At 36.8% G+C, this 17286-nt stretch overlaps 2 protein-coding genes across 14 annotated transcripts in view; one reads left to right on the top strand and one right to left on the bottom strand.

The window, feature by feature from the left end:
• LOC113054637 (scavenger receptor class B member 1-like) overlaps positions 1–17286 on the bottom strand; it is a 30670-nt gene that overhangs the window by 380 nt on the left and 13004 nt on the right. For 2 of the 7 annotated variants that reach the window (XM_026220317.1, XM_026220313.1), the window contains 2 exons: positions 16393–16463; positions 15310–15436 (listed from right to left, as the gene is read on the bottom strand). In XM_026220317.1, the coding sequence (XP_026076102.1) occupies positions 15433–15436; positions 16393–16463 (75 nt within the window). In that variant the 3' untranslated portion in view covers positions 15310–15432. Of the gene's footprint in view, positions 1–9507; positions 9560–13049; positions 15440–16392; positions 16464–17286 lie in introns of those variants that run through there. The other 5 variants (XM_026220316.1, XM_026220312.1, XR_003277410.1 and 2 more) reach the window with 4 other exon arrangements.
• Positions 1100–11041, top strand: LOC113054641 (substance-P receptor). 7 transcript variants are annotated; one of them, XR_003277413.1, is made up of 7 exons: positions 1100–1675; positions 2506–2700; positions 4412–4562; positions 4818–5014; positions 5094–6557; positions 7001–7054; positions 9476–11040. XR_003277413.1 is itself a non-coding variant. In XM_026220329.1 (6 exons), exons 1-6 carry the CDS (start codon positions 1269–1271, stop codon positions 6171–6173), a joined length of 1239 nt encoding a protein of 412 aa, XP_026076114.1. In that variant the 5' UTR covers positions 1100–1268; the 3' UTR covers positions 6174–8987. The 7 variants fall into 7 exon arrangements, 2 of the variants coding, with proteins under 2 accessions (XP_026076114.1, XP_026076113.1); XR_003277415.1 differs by having other exon boundaries at positions 6992–7054; XR_003277411.1 differs by having other exon boundaries at positions 5094–7054; positions 9476–11041.

Raw genomic sequence — 17286 nt, 5'->3', positions numbered from 1 at the left:
TCTGCTGTTATACTTTTGGGCCACTTTCTTAATAATAAAACCATTTAGACTCTCAAAAATTGTTATAAAGAACATTACTTTAGTGAAATGCAGTTATGGTAGCAGAATGAAGGAACGATATGTTTCAGACCAAAAAAGATAGTTTGACAGTAGAGCATGGAATTATGGCCAATTGCTTTTATTCTGCACTTAGTAATATAATAGCCCTATGTTCCCTCTGCTGCCAAGTAAATCTTAACCTCAGGAAAACCCTGTGTGTTTGACTGCATATTTCATTTGCAATGTGCTGAAGCCGAAGATACGTTTAAGTGTAGGAAAACAATGAATAAAGTCAAAAGAAAAGAATGCTTCACCCTCTTGGAGAATTAAATGACCTCTAAATTTGCATAGGTCAGTGAAAAGCATATTTATTGGCATGTGCAGAGGTCACTTGATAATAGGCCATTTACTAATTGAACTTTGTCTTTGCAAAGCAGCTATGCATGGTGATGAATTGAAACTAATTCATTTGTAGTGCTCGTACATTTTTGTCTGGAAGAAAACGTTCATTTATGTCCTAATTTTTTTGTCAACATTTTTCAGATGATGATTAATGACCTTTCCACAACAACAAAAAAAAAAAAAAAAAAAAAGAGAAAGTGAGAAATTGCTGTCAAAAAAACAAACAAAAAATCAGCTCGAGTTTAGTTTAGTGTCTTGCTTATTATGCAAATACGAGAAAGAAACCACGAAGAAACACTTGAAATATTTCTTAATATATATTTTTAAATAATTACAATCCACATAGATTACATTTCACTCCCCTCCATCTTCAAAATGTGAATTATTTTATCCAATGTAATTGAAGAATGCCTTAGTTTTGGGTAAGACTTCATTTTAAGATCCATGTACTTACTATTATTATAACAATTAATTATGCATATTTACATGCAAGTAACTCCTTTTCTTCTCAAACACGTTTGAAAGTCAAACAATGACAAGTGCCAGTAAGAAGGATGCGCGTGTTCAAAGGCGCGTGACTGGAAAGATGCAGCGCACTGTGTCAACCCTTGTTCGTAAGTGCGCGCACACGCGATTTTGGTGAAGCGCGCCAAGTACGCGCTCGCTATTCACCCTGCCGTGCATTCTGAAGACCCTGAGACAAGAACCCTGGCATTTCGCTTGCTCATTTGGACCTCTTTTTTTTTTTCAAACTCAACTTTAGAGCAACAAAGCAAATACATTTTGCTTGTTCGCTGGAATGCTTTTTCTCTGATGATTTATTGATCATGGATCCTCTATACAACACTTCGCAAAACTCGAGCGGCCACGGGACTAACGGTTCTTTGGTCAATGACACGGACGTGTTGTCGAACCAGTTCGTTCAGCCGGTGTGGCAGATAGTTCTGTGGGCCATGGCGTACTGCTGTATAGTTCTGGTGTCAGTTGTTGGAAATATCACTGTTATTTGGATCATTTTAGCGCATAAGCGCATGAGGACTGTGACCAACTATTTTCTTGTGAACCTTGCGTTCGCAGAAGCTTCTATGTCGGCTTTCAATACCGTTATTAACTTTGTGTATGCAGTGCATAACGAGTGGTACTTCGGACTTGTTTACTGCAGATTTCACAACTTCTTTCCAATAGCAGCTGTCTTCGCTAGTATTTATTCCATGACAGCAATAGCCCTGGACAGGTGAGCTATTGATCTTTTATGATGCATGTACTATGGTATTCTTAGAAGAACCTTGTAGGTCATTGTAAATGTCATTGTACATAAATATCCACAGTATGCATCGAATTGTATTGCCATCACTTTATAAGCATGGTCCTACCACAGCAGTGTTGGGTGTAATGCATTACCAAATAATTAGCTGTGAGTCACTTCTGATGTATAGAGTGTAGACTATAGCAATTCTATGTAAAACAGTAGGGAATTTAACATTAAAGATGTACATCTAATGTCAGATGTTTTTTAATGTAACATTGACACTTTAAATACTTTGATCCGTTCAAGAATGATTTCTGGAATTTTATATTATTTATTTGAAAGAATTAAAGAGCAGTTTCATGTCTATCAGTGTATTGTTCAAACTGGTATAGGTAGAATTTAGAAAGTAATTAATAAGTAATGCAGTACTTTATTAGAGAGCGTAATTATTGCAGTAATCTAATTAGACTGGTGAAGATGTAATTAGTAGCTAATTAATTACTTTTTTTTAGAGTAAATTACTCAAAACTGTACCACAGTTATATTTTATAATCCTAGTTGGGTATAAAAATCCTTTATCTCTGCTCCACAGCATCTGATACCATCATTGTTCCATAGTACCATCATTTTTGGGAGGATGGAGTTGATGCAATTCGAACCCGTGTAGAAAAACCTCCAAAAAAAAACTCCAATAGTCATCTCACTCCCCAAATCAGCTGGACTGGGCAAATAATTTCAGGGCAATTCAAGTGGATGATACTCCTTTGAGTTTGCATAAATAACAGGTCATTGCCTTTGTTAAACTCCCCCTGCAGGTACATGGCTATCATCCACCCACTCCAGCAGCGCCTGTCGTCCGCTGAGACCAAGCTGGTGGTGGGGGTGATCTGGGCCCTGGCGCTGCTCCTGGCTTTCCCCCAGTACTATTTTTCCAGCACCGCTCAGCTACCAGGACGAACCGTGTGCTACATCAACTGGCCTGAGTACAGTGTGTGGGATTTCCAAAAGACGTAAGTCAAGTCAGACTTGCTGTCAAGTCTGCGCTGTCAAAGTCAGTGATGATAAAAGTCAGTGAGATCTGTAAAATCAAATGTGTCACCCATGGCAAATACTCAGAGATAAACTGTTTTGAACAAACTCAAGTGCATGTTCGTTGGATAGCCTACCAGGAGAATGGCATTTGAAAACGTCAAAATACACTGGGAACTGGACATACAGTCAAACTCAAAGCCTGAGTCGCAATTCAAAGTTTGTGCAGAGTGTGGTTTAACTTCTATTTCAGCAACAACATAACAATGAAAAATCTGACAACGCAATTGAAAACAACATTAGAGAAACCATAGGGTGCACTATCAATGCTATTCCGTAGGACCAGTACCAAGTATGTTGCATGGTCTGATTTTTTAAATGAATATTTAAACTGTGGCTAAGTATGGCTAAGTAGAAATAGATCCTGTCCTGCATCTTAATCACATCTTTATCAGCTACTGAATGAGTTTTGATAGAACTTCACACATGGTCCGTACTCTAATTGCTGCCAACTCCAATCCAATTCTCCAATATGCTGCCAGTCTAATGCAATGTCCACATAGGTGACAGGTGCCGACAGCATATGGTTATTTCCATTACAGCTTAGTTGTTCACCCACGCATACAGTCAATCTTCCTGCAGGCTTTCCCCGTCACTGAAATGCAGTGAGCATGTATAGCTTCTTCAAGTGACATAACCGGTCACATCTCACAAATGTGACACATATTTGACAAGAATAATTTCTCGAGGATGTTCTTGAGCTTTTGTCAGCCAGAACTTTCTTTAAAGTCACTGAGAGACCAAATCTTGGTGACACTGGCATCCGAGATAAGGAGCTCTGATCAGTGGACCCTCTTTAACTGCAGATAGATCTTTGAGTGTGATGATGGATAGCCAGAGATGGACAGAAAGGGAAGATAGCGAGAACGGCAGAACGGGTTCTTTCACACCCACATATTTTTGCATTTTAGCCACCAAAATATGCACGATTTTTGCAAGTGCACTGCAGGCTTTTGTTTTCAGGCAATCACTTGTTATGCTAGCAATATTGTCTTCTTATTTCACACCACAAAAGGCAAGAAGCATTTTTTTAATTAATCAACTGGATAATTATTCAATTACCTCTCACACACTTGAATAGTGATGGATGCTTGAAAAGCAGTAAAGACCCACAACTCATTTGGCTCATCCTAAATAGCATGTCTGTAGAATGTTCAATCAAAACAACAAAAGAGAAGCCGGCATTTCCATTGATGTTTTTGAACCGTCTTATGGGACAGGATTCAGAACATTTGTGGTAATGCATGAAAGGCCTGCGCATATTTTCCCTCTGTACCTCTACGGTGAGGCGAGTGTTTTTTCTAGATAAGCCTCGAGCTAATTAGCATGTTGAATTGCACGGCGCTCCAAAAGAAAAGAGAGGCACTGTCACAGCGCCCGAATCCTGCGAGCATTCACAGTTCACGATTCACAAAATTTCCAGCGGTTATTTTTAAGTGCCAGCGAATGCGAGAAAACACACGGGACACGGAGGTGCTGGTGTGTGGCATTCTTTTGTGTAAAAAATGTGCACTCAAAATATGTCTCAACAACTTTGGGTCTATTTTCATCTTGGGTTTCTTGTCTTGTTCTTGTTCGTTGGCTGCCTCCAATTCTCCATCTGGCTGTTTTCTGTCTCTTCCTCTCTCACAGGTATTACGTCTGTGTGGTCGTGCTTATCTACTTTCTGCCTTTGCTCGTCATGGGTTGTGCTTACCTGGTGGTGGGATGCACTCTCTGGGCGAGTGAGATTCCCGGAGACTCTTCAGACCGCTACCGAGAGCAGCTAACCGCCAAACGGAAGGTCATCATCTGTAGAGTGCCTCACATAAAAGCTTAAATATCAGTTGCTTTGCTGAAAAGACCAGCTTGGATAGATAGTAACCTAGCAACATTATCTAATGAAGTTGACCAACACTGAAGTTCTTTAAGTGATCAACTTTGCTGGTCTTTTCAAGAAGACCATGTAGGACCTGACGAGTGTTTGCTTTAGGTCACTAGGTAAACAACTAATCCAGGTTTTGCCTTACTTCAGCTCTTTCTATTTTAACTTCTGCAGGTGGTGAAGATGATGATTGTCGTTGTGTGCACCTTCGCCATCTGCTGGCTACCCTACCATGTCTACTTCCTGTTGCACCAGTTCCTTCCCCACTTGTTTGAGCAACGGTACATCCAGCAAGTGTACTTAGGAATTATGTGGCTTGCCATGAGCTCCACCATGTACAATCCCATCATCTACTGTCTTCTCAATGACAGGTAAGGAGTTGGCTTAGAGGCAAACACTTCAGGTTAGGCACAAACATTTATCATGGGTATCATGCAATCCTCTGTGCAGGTTTCGAGCTGGATTCCAGCAGGCATTCTCCTGGTGTCCTTGTGTCCCTCAAGGCTCATACGAAGGTCTGGAGCTCAAGTCCACTCGCTATCTTCAGACGCAGGCCAGCTTTTACCGTGCCAGCCGAATGGAGACCACGGTATCCACAGTGATGCCGGTTGTTGAGGGGGACCTTCAGGAGAACACAAATCGACGCTCCATAGATCTCACGTCTAATGGTTCTTCACAAAGCGCTTCAAAGACTGTATCAGAGTCATCCAGCTTCTATTCTAGCAACTATTTAGCTTAGGATGAATTTGAATGTAGGAAATGCTTTGAGTGTTAAAGTACCAATCTTGTGAGAAGAAGGGGCAAATGATACACGTTCCAGGCAATGTCGTAGTGTGAGATACAAACCAGACCAGGTTTTTAAGCTAATGTGTGAAAACGTGATATGCATAGTATATTGGAGCATTAATACTGTCTTTGTGTTTAGCTAAAGTTTACTACTCGAGGCAGCTGGCTAGAAATCATCCCTGGAAGAGTTGACCCAACAATTTACCCAATCGGCATTTGCACCTGGACCCAGTGGGTTTGTTTAGGAAAACCTGACCAGCTGATCCCCTTGGCAATGATCTGTCTGTCGTTACTGCTGCTTGTCGATGATACGATAGCCAGCGTGACGACGTGGAAGGTTTGCACCTGTTGTTGCATATTACTGGACTACGAAGGTGACAATATAAAGGATTTGTATGGAAGGCAGAGAGGGTCATGATAAATATAGCGCAGCGAGAGAGAGAAAAATGGACTTTGTACTAACATAGCTACATCCATTTATATCGCCTTAATTCTCTGTTAAATCCAGAGTTATTATTAACATGTTCTTGAGTATCAGTTACAGCAATACTGCCTTTAAAAAAAAGACCATGGTATTTATTATTATTATTATTATTTTAAGTCTACCATTTGTTCTTGTATATGTCAATAACAGTGCAAATTATTTAAATGAAAATAGATCTCACGTCTAATGGTTCTTCACAAAGCGCTTCAAAGACTGTATCAGAGTCATCCAGCTTCTATTCTAGCAACTATTTAGCTTAGGATGAATTTGAATGTAGGAAATGCTTTGAGTGTTAAAGTACCAATCTTGTGAGAAGAAGGGGCAAATGATACACGTTCCAGGCAATGTCGTAGTGTGAGATACAAACCAGACCAGGTTTTTAAGCTAATGTGTGAAAACGTGATATGCATAGTATATTGGAGCATTAATACTGTCTTTGTGTTTAGCTAAAGTTTACTACTCGAGGCAGCTGGCTAGAAATCATCCCTGGAAGAGTTGACCCAACAATTTACCCAATCGGCATTTGCACCTGGACCCAGTGGGTTTGTTTAGGAAAACCTGACCAGCTGATCCCCTTGGCAATGATCTGTCTGTCGTTACTGCTGCTTGTCGATGATACGATAGCCAGCGTGACGACGTGGAAGGTTTGCACCTGTTGTTGCATATTACTGGACTACGAAGGTGACAATATAAAGGATTTGTATGGAAGGCAGAGAGGGTCATGATAAATATAGCGCAGCGAGAGAGAGAAAAATGGACTTTGTACTAACATAGCTACATCCATTTATATCGCCTTAATTCTCTGTTAAATCCAGAGTTATTATTAACATGTTCTTGAGTATCAGTTACAGCAATACTGCCTTTAAAAAAAAGACCATGGTATTTATTATTATTATTATTATTTTAAGTCTACCATTTGTTCTTGTATATGTCAATAACAGTGCAAATTATTTAAATGAAAACCTAGCTTTTGATTTGTGGCCACCGATATTCTAACAGACATAGATATTCATAGATGTTGTGCATAGTAAGTATAATGGCATAATGTCTATTTTGATATATGTCTAACTATATACAGCCTTTACAGAAGTTCCTGCAACAACTACTGACCATTTTCAGCGTTGTCAAAATCTAGATTCCAGTAAGTGCTCGTTCTACATGTTGCTTTTAATGTGAGGTCCATTTTCTCGTACAGTGGCTGTTGTACATCTGTGTACAATATCATGATGTTGTTTGGCGTGTGCTCGCTTTACATGCCTTTTTTAGCTCTAAATTGTGCAGGCTCTTGCTTTGTATGGCAGGTGTGAGAGCTGCTTTGATGCCTGCAGAGGAACAAAAGAGCAGCGATGTTGCACCTTTTGAACTGCTCTGCAGCTGCATGCACTAGCATCTCCGCTAACGTGATATCTCAGCCGTCTTAATGGACACGTTAAAACAGATAGAAACACAGTACTGGATTGACTTGCTTTGATATAGTGCGGTTTTTTGAAGGCCAATATTTTACCATAAACAAACCATTTTACCATTTTTTGGGACCATGATGTGAAGGTTATGCATCAAGTGAGGACATAAATAAGACTGAAGTAGCCCATGTCTGTGAGATTTGAGATCTAGATGGTAGTATGCTCAAAGTTAAGCTGATTTAATTTTTAGCAGATACACATTTTAAACTTCCAGTCTTACTTTCTCTAGAATACAGACACAAAATATTCACTCACGTTGTCAACGGCCATAAAATTAGTTTTTTTTTTTTTTGTCCAAACAAACACTCTCTTAAATGAGAAATGAGTCCTCTCTAATATCAACCAACACTCACCGACTTTGGCAATTGCAAGCAAAATATGTACATAATCTGTTCATGTAAAATACTTGTGCATAAAATTCAGCTTTTAGTTGTCTGTATAAAATACCTGAGAGTGTAAGAGCTTTAGATATATAGCCTTTCACTATTAATATTAGACTGAAATGGAGGAAACATTACTGTGTACTTTGAGACTGGCATTGCTTGATTATGTCTGCAAATGTACATTTGAAATGGCTCGTTTGCCTCTCTGCTTTGCTCAATAAAGTGACCAGATATCATTACCATATTCAGATGCAATACATTTTTAAAATAATTATTAATTCCAAACTTAACAAAATAACTTTTGCAGCCTCTGAAAAGTTTTTTTTTAATATGAATTGGTTTAACTCTTTAATGAATTAACTCTTTTTATATGAAATGGTTTAACTCCCCACTTAAACTAAGAACCTATCATCACTCATGTTAGAGAAAGAAGGTGAGTTAAATGTGTATGAAAGAACACAATTAACAAGCCACAGCAGTGCAATGAGATAGATGCTTTGACTGTGTCAAATCAAAGCTCCTGATTGTTTTTCATCCTTAAAAGCTCCCTGTCCAGAGAAAAACTGGAACTGTGCTGTACTTCAGACTGGCTCTATTTTTAAAACCATTACTTCTAATAGTACATCAGGCTGTTCTGACAACTATAAGAACACCTTGCCAAGCTTGAGCCGTGTTCTCTATGGTCCTGTTCACTGGGGACAAAATGAAATCTGTTGGGTCCAATATTATCAAGATGTGCTGCATGCTCTGACAAGATGTCTGGCATCGGCCTCCATCAACTGTTATGTCTTTTTTTATACAGCAAATATTACGGTAGTGGATTGTATCAAATATTAATTTAATTTAATAAACTTCTTCATTAGCAAGAAAAGACTTAATGCTTGACTAGACTAATTATGATGATGATGCATGGGGCAGGGTTCTGCCAATGTGCAACCAGATGAGACACAGGGCCCACAACCGATCTAAAGTCTCCAGATAGACATTTGTTATCCATTCTCCATGCCCAAGCAACATTGCTCAAAAAAATGTGCCTTGCAAAATTGCTCAAAAAGTTGCCCAGTGTATCATCTGCCTACTCTAGACTTGGGAGCAACACCAAGCACTTCAGATCAGTGTTACACTGTCACTACATTTACGTATTAAGCATTGGCTAGAATAACTGAGAGACTTGTGATTGACAGACTGTGAGGCAAAAAACAAACAAAAAAACCCTAACAAAAAATGTAATAATTTGTTGACAAATATCTTATGTGCACCAAAAAAACTATATTTAAAAAAATGTTAAAATGTTAATGTGTTTGCATTTACAAATAATTAATATATTTTTATTTTTTAAACAAAACAAAATAATTTTATTTGTTTCATTTGTTTACCGATAATTAATTAACTGCTATTTGATGTGCAAATTTACTTATATTTACTTAAATACTTAAAAACCTTAAAAGGACAACTTTGTACCTTATTTAACACTGAAATGTGCATATTAGTAGTATTATGTAGCCTTACGGTACTACTATGAAACTTTTAGGGGTAAATAAGATACAAGGATGTCCCTTTGAAATACTTGCCGAGTGAAAAGCTGCTGTTGTACACCTAAAAATTCACTTTTTGCACATTTTTAGAGTGTATAGTATAAATTTTGGCCCATTGTTCACCCTTTGAATTCCAAACACATGATAGAGAACACTAAAGTCTTCATGTTCTCATTTTCAGATCCCTGTATCAAAGGACAGAATATGATTTACCTTGAAAGGATCTTTGAGCTTCACTCATTTGACGAGAGCTGCTCCCTGGGACCTGATGCACAGAGAGAGTTGTGTTAATTTAAGTCTTGATATAATCAGATGACATCTTCAGCTGAAGTGTGAGGCAGGGCTCAGCTCGTCTTTGATAACCTGTCATTCAATCTTTTGAATGGCTAAATGGGTTTTGATGATATGCTTTATGGAGTCCAAGCAGATATATCAAAGAATGCCTCTTTAACAAATGATTAATCACAGCATCCCAAGCCATTGGCGTAGAATAATTATAATTATACACACTAGCCTAGATATTCTCTGATTGATGAGGCCTAGTAGCTATCTACATTTGCAATACTCAATTAATAGTGAATCACAACGCTCAGGGAGGTACAAGAGAAGTGCATTAAAATGCTTAATCTTCCTCTTCATCATCCTCGCTCCATACTTGGAGCAAAACAAATGGCCTAAACACAGAAATGGACAAAAGAGCAGTTACGCTCAATGCACTATTGATGTGTTATGCTGAATTTCAGTGAGCTGTAATCCTCTTAGTGCACAGGATGATATATATGTATGGCCTTGAGTATCTAAATTGCCTCAGTGACAATCCAGCAGACACAAAAGTAAAAATCCCTTTCATTTTCCCCATTGTGGAATTGATTTTTTAGTAATAAACTACGAAGCTTCCAGGGCAGACTCAGGTTGTTAAGAGATGAAATATGCTTCTGCAAAAGCCCCAAGCATAAGTCAATGTGATTTCAAATTAAAAAAGTGAAATCCACCAATCAGAAATGTCACTCTTTGAAATTGTGGCAAAAGAGCTCAACTATACCACTGGCTCGTATGAAGCATGACAAATGAGGTACCCAAACACCTTACATATTTACTGTACTTATATGTGAATGTTTTGCAGTCTATTTAAAATATATTGGTTTTATACATGTTATTGATGCCTTAAAGTTGCTTCATGTGGGGAGTAGTTATAGTCAAGTACTTTTTCGCTTCAAATCAAAGTTTGTAATGTAGTGATCTATTTCAGAGCATCCTATATATATTTTTTGGCTTTAAACACTAAGTAAAAAAAATAATAATTATGAATTTTGATGAGAAATTGCAGTGGTGAGGATTGGGTCTCATCTACTTGTTTAATGACACTATTTGAAACAATGCTGCTGTCAATAATCAATATGGGTGAATGAAAAAGCTAATCTCAATCAAAAGACCAGAATCAATATTTTTCTCATATGTTTTCCACAAGGCTTATAAAGCAAGATGGTGCATATGGTCCCATAAATGAAAAATAAAATACATGGAGAGTGGCATCACGAACAATTACAGTAAAAGAAAGCAAGAATAGCACCTGTTACAAAACCAGTCTAGGTCACATGGGTAAATGTGCTGTCATGAATAAACACAGTAAGCTTATTTTTATTGTTACAATTTTAAAAATGTATCTTATTTATTTTATAAATTATCATGTATTTATACAACACTGTAAGGTTTTTGGAAAAAAAGTATCTTATGCTTACCTAGGCTGCATTTGTTTGAACAAAAATACAGTAAAACAGTAATACTAAGGAATATTATTATAACTTAAAAAACTGTTTTTTATTGGAATATATTTTAAAATGTAATTTATTCCTCTGATCAAAGCTGAATTTTCAGCATCATTTCTCCAGTCTTCAGTGTCTCATGATCCTCTAGAAATCATACTAATATGCTGATTTGCTGCTCAAGAAACAATTATTATTATTATGATGAATGTTGAATAATATTGCTTAATATTTTAACAATTATACCTTTTTATAGGATTCTTCGATAAACAGAAAGTTAATGCATGCTTGCTATATAAAAGTATTACTTTCTTAAAAATAAAAAATAAATCACACATCCTAAACCTTACAAAGTACATATTTTCCTTATATTAGGATATTTCAGGATGTCATGTGACCTGGACATGTTTCCTTGAGCTTCACCCATCATCATATTCTGCATCAGTATTAATATTCTGTGTCTACACCCTGCTCTCATTTCACAGCAGACTTTGGTCATGCCTGGGTTCAGACATCAAAGATGTGGGAAAGGTAGCCACAATTACATCTAGGTTTGATGTTTCTTGAAGAGATGACCTGCACCCAGCCACCCACCCACCCTCTGGACGTCAAACCCAAGGAATACAAACAGCGAATTGTTTAAGTGAACCACATTTACTCCAAGAGACATGAAAGGCATAGAAAACAAATTAAATGGAGACAAACCTAACATTTCCTTCCCAGTACGTTTGATGGACACAAACAACTGCTGTCCACAGATAGAAAAATCCATGGACTGACCAGAACCTAACAGAGCTCATTACATATTTAAAGCTTGTTTTCTCTTTGCATTCAGCTCTTGAAGAACTGCTGTCTGAGTCGCCAAATCTGGTTCAGTGTTGCTCTGGCTGTTTCTTAATTGCCTTGTCAAACTGAGAAGACTGAGGTTAAATCCAAGAAATATAAATCTCTACACTACCCACAAAGTGGCAAAACCACCACAACAGATGGTTATATAAAGGAATAGTTCAAACATAAATGAAAATTTGCTGAAAATGTACTCACCCTCAGGTCATCCAAGATGTAGATGAGTTAGTTTCTTGATCTGATTTGGAGAAATGTAGCACTGCATCACTTGCTCATCAATGGATCCTCTGAAGTGAATGGGTGCCGCCAGAATGAGAGTCCAAACAGCTGATAAAAACATTACAATAATCAACAAGTTATCCACACCACACTACTCCAGTCCAACAATGAATACCTTAAATATTGAAAAGCTATGTGTTTGTAAGAAACAAATCCACCATTAAGGTATTAAATATTTACATATTTGTTTAGAACTGTTTCGGACTGTCATGGTGCTTGATCTGTGCAGATTTCTCTCCTGATTCAGATTTTTTTTTAAATTATAATTATTATCTTTTTTTTTTTTTTACTGGAGGAAGCTTTATTATGGATTATGAACTTGTATTTTAGCCAGAAGCAATTGTTTGAAGGTAAAAACGTATTTATGGATTTGTTTCCTACAAACATGCTGTTTTTCACTTCACAAGACATTAATTGATGGACTGGATTCATGTAGAATACTCGAGGATTATTCTGGACTCTCATTCTGACGGCACCCATTCACTCCAGAGGATCCATTGATGCGCAAGTGATGCAGTGCTACATTTCTCCTAAAATTGTTCTAATGAAGAAACAAAATCATCTGCATCTTGGATTTCTGGCAAATATTTATTGTTGGGTGAACTATTCCTTTGTGTAAATTTGTAAAAAAGTGTGTAAATAAAGCTCTATATTTCAAATGCAAGACAGCTTTGAGGCCATAGGCTACCGTAATCAGCAGCAAGGGTCAAGGAAACTCTGAAATGTGAGTCCCCTCAGGACATGTGATTGAAGTGCTGAAAAGGTCACATCTACACGTTTGAATCACCGCCAGACAGACTGCCTTTTCTCTTTCTGTACGTTTCGTTTCAAATGTTGAAGGAGTCCTGATGATCTGCATTGATGAAGTGTTAACCCTCATGTTCTGTTTGGGATCTGGGAGACCCCAAGGACCTTTAGATACCTCAAAACACATACATAAAGCGGACACATCACGTTGACACTTAACTACTTTTGCTGATCTTATAAGAACTGATTCTAAACCAAATTTGAACTTGCTTTAAAAGTCATCCGTGCAAATAATAACATTATTTTGTGTTGTTTGTGTTGTGAGATGGCAGGTGGAATTAGGGGAGGGACTCTCTCACTTGTTTGTTTAAAAATTGACACATAGATGGCCAAATAGATTAATAATAAAAAAAGATATCTGCTAAATTACTATTTTGTCAACTTAGCAAAACAAAGCATGGAATTTGGTGCAGTTACTGATATTTATATGCTCAAAAAGTGACATGAAATTGTCACATTATGGCTTCAGTAAAAACATTTATGACAATATAGCAGACTTCTTACACAAAAGGCATATAAAATATGAGTTGCAAATCTAAAGTTCTCAATAATGACTTAAGACAATATTTAAAAGCTTAGTTTAATGATAAAGCTCTGTAGTTTTTATAGTGAGGCCAAAATATATAATACAGAGCAACACAATGAACATTAAGAGATGATCTTATTTGATACTCACATTTTAACATTATTTATATATATATAAAAAAAAAAACGTTTTACGTAAACCTACAGTAAGTTGATTCAGTCCAGTAAATGTTTAAAAAAATATATTATCAATTTAAGTTATTCTTACACGTATAGGTTAGAAAAACATAGCTAATATTAAAGGAATTGATGAAAAAAAAATCATTGTGAAATTACAAAGTATATCTTAGCGTTCTCTGGGACCCCAAACAAAGACTTTTAATCTGATCAAACCATTTTGCGTTGTAATTATGTAATATTGTTTAACACAATGTAAAAACTCACGTCAACACCGGCCTCTCTTTGATTCTTCAACATAAATGCAGCCACACATTTGCCAGGACTTTTGTATTTCTTCTGTTCTGCGAGCTTTAAATGGTGTTCAAAAAGAACCAACAAAGTCAAATGATAAGCAACAAGTGCAAAGATTCAGCTCAACATAAAGTGTACTGTTTGTCGCGCGCTGCCATCTCGCGGCGGGAAGAAGAACCTCACTCGCGTTTATGCAATAGGAATAATGAGTTTTAATTGTAAAATACAAAAACTGAAAAATAATACTATTTGCTGTGCTGCCTTCATGTTGATTTTCAATAAAACAAAGGTGCCTGGACAACATGATTCCATATTATACAAAATAAAGAAAATTGATTCTGATGATCATTTTTGCCATTAAAAATTATAAAGTACAGGCCTAAATCAGTGAGACAAGTTAGCTTAATAAAACTTATTAGCGGAAAGGGTTTCATTTAAATTTTAGCATGCATATACTTGTATCCCATGACTTTGGTGTGAGATAACACCTCCATGTTTTCATTCAAAGGACAACACAATACTATTTGATAAGACAAGTTATCTCATATATGTACAGCTTTTTATAGACCTTAACAGTATTATTTAATGAGTAATAAAATGCATCATGGACTCGTGACCATGTATTGTTTGCACTTTGCAGCCAGAGTTATAAAGACATTTGTCCAGGCCAGGTTTAACAACATGAAATTGAAAGCTATTGCTGATAAAGTAAAAAAAAAAAAAAAAAGAAAACATTTAAAATTAGGCCATTTAACTTCATAATGAACAGCAATCAAGAGAATGCAAACAACACATTTTACATCCATTACATACAGATGCTTTTACAGACAGAATACAGGAAACGTGCATTGAGAAATGCATGTTAGCACAGCATTTTTAACCCCCCCCCTCTGCTTTTTAGGAGACGTTTCTGTCAATGGCACGTTTCCGTCACAAGGTGTTTATGGCACACCCTTAAAGGATAAAGGTTGAATAACTTCAAACTGTGTTTTTTCCCCCGTTTTGGAGTTATTGGAACGTTAGTCATGTACCTTTTTTGTTTTATAAACGCACCATTTGAAATTCAATGCCTAGTATATTTTGTCAATGATTACAATTGAAAGTGTCAAAAAAACTAACCTTTAAATATTTTGTACTGACCCCGCACAACACTTTAGACCCAAACAAAAGCACACAAATAAAACGGCCTTACCCATACTTCATAATCCACATCAAATTCCCTTCATCACACAGAATAGTCTTTACTGTACTGTACCAGTTCATTCATTCAACCCCAATGTTAAAAGACAGTGTTATTTGTTGTCCAGTGGATTGTAAGGTTATTATGAAAGTAGGCTGTGATGTGGATAATGGCCTTATCTCGTTGGGCTCTGAAGTAATGGGGTCTTTTCACTGACTGAGCTGGACGGATACACATCTGTGCAGCGCTGACCAACCATCCTACTTTTTACCTGCTGGTGAAAATATGACCAAGTTAGTACAACAGCAAAACAACAACAACAACCGATTATGAACGTGTACCCCCCACACACAAGGCCGACCATTCAGAAACTGCCAAGTGCTTTTATTGAATTTTTTTTATTATTATTATTATTTATATATTTTTTTAAATGCTCTCCGTGACACAGACAAACCCACAAACACAGTTTCCCTTTAAATGTAAATTTTTCTAACTTTTTTTTTGTTCTCCGTGACACAGACAAACCCACAAACACAGTTTCCCTTTAAATGTAAATTTTTCTAACTTTTTCACCCCACACAGAACAAAATGTAATGTTGTGCAGATAGAAAATACGTGGAGAAAGCCATTTGATTGTTTTCTAGTCAATAAGAGATAACTGCAGTGCTACAATATTATACAATTTTGTAAGTCTAATAAAACATTTTAAATAATGAAAAAATAATCATGACCTTTTTAAATAAGCTTCTCATAAAATGTCTTGGTAAGGAATGGTAAAATTAACTCTGCACTATAAAAAAATAAATAAAAAATAAAAGAAGTTCCGCATGTAACCTAATAATTGGCTTAATTTTTTTTATTGGAAAACTTCTTGTTTTCAGAAAGATTTATTATCTTTAAGTTACATCAAAGGCCAAACTGGTGCAAGCGCAGGTCGTAACCACTTGTGTATGCTGTAAAGGTCTGCTATAAGAGATGTTTTTGCTCAGGTGGCCAAATTTTCCACTAAATAGAGAAAGGTTTAGAGAAACAATAGAGAAACAAATTAGAAATTGGCCAGAATTTTCTGATGAGTTATGATGGATTGATCAGTGAACCAGATTAAATTAATTTACAGTGACTATAAAAGGTCAAATGAAGACATTTCAATATGCTCGTGTTACTCAAAAAAGGTCCCACCTGCAGAAGAAGTGTTTGAGAAGCAGCATGTATGAACCAAAAACCCACCTGTCGTTTATGCAATATTTTTCATCCTGTCTCTCACTGGTCGGGTTGTGTTTTGTATCTTTTACGCTTTCCTAAAAGAATAACCAGACCTCATTGAACATCAGGTGGCCAGGGACACTGATTTGGAGGCAGTTGATTATTGGAGTGACACTACTGAGATCACAGCGGACAAAAACTGAAAGGAATTTGAATGGCAAAGAGTGCTTGTGTGCGGCGATGCATGCATGATGTGTGTAAGTGACTGAATGATGCGGGAGCATGCAAGATGAACATGAGCGTGCAGTGGTTAAATCACATGTTTTGAAATCTGATTTTCCCTTTAATAATAAAACCCATTGGTCTGGGACAATTTCTCTCTGGCTGTTTATTTTTTCAAAGCAGCATGCAAGTATGATCAGGCCTTGCTTATTTAAAGGAACTCTTTAATCACCTTATTCACCTTGAATGGGTGCCATCAGAATGAGAGTCCAAACAGGTGATAAAAACATCACAATAATCCACATGACTCCAGTCCATCAATTAATGTCTTGTGAAGCGAAAAGCAGCATGTTTGTAAGAAACAAATGCATCCAGACATTTTGAAACCTCAAACCATTGCTTCCGACTAAATATAATAGTGAAAAAGTTGCCATGTTTGAATCTAGAGAGAAATCTGCACAGATCAAGTACGTTTTACAAGCAAAAACAGATCTAAACGTATATGTGAGTAGATTTTGATGTGAGAATACTACAGGGAATGGACTTTTCAATGAAGGAAGCTTTATTATGGATTATGGACTCGACATTTGGACAGAAGTGATTGTTTAAGGATTAAACAACTCGATGGATTGGTTTCTTACAAACATGAATCTTATCACTTCACAAGATGAACTGGAGTGGATTACTTGTGGATTA

Source organism: Carassius auratus, chromosome 35 (assembly GCF_003368295.1).
Source record: "Carassius auratus strain Wakin chromosome 35, ASM336829v1, whole genome shotgun sequence".
NCBI lineage: Eukaryota > Metazoa > Chordata > Actinopteri > Cypriniformes > Cyprinidae > Carassius > Carassius auratus.
Note: the sequence above shows the minus strand (reverse complement) of the source record. Positions and strands in the feature narration are given on the sequence as shown.

Bases quoted from the DNA above. Each gene is read 5' to 3' on its own strand.
- LOC113054641 (XM_026220329.1), top strand. From the start codon at position 1,269: ATGGATCCTCTATACAACACTTCGCAAAACTCGAGCGGCCACGGGACT. The intron at 4,563-4,817 runs GTCATCATCTGT...TAACTTCTGCAG, and splicing joins AGCTAACCGCCAAACGGAAG to GTGGTGAAGATGATGATTGT. The intron at 5,312-6,102 runs GTTCTTCACAAA...TCACGTCTAATG, and splicing joins CATAGATCTCACGTCTAATG to GTTCTTCACAAAGCGCTTCA.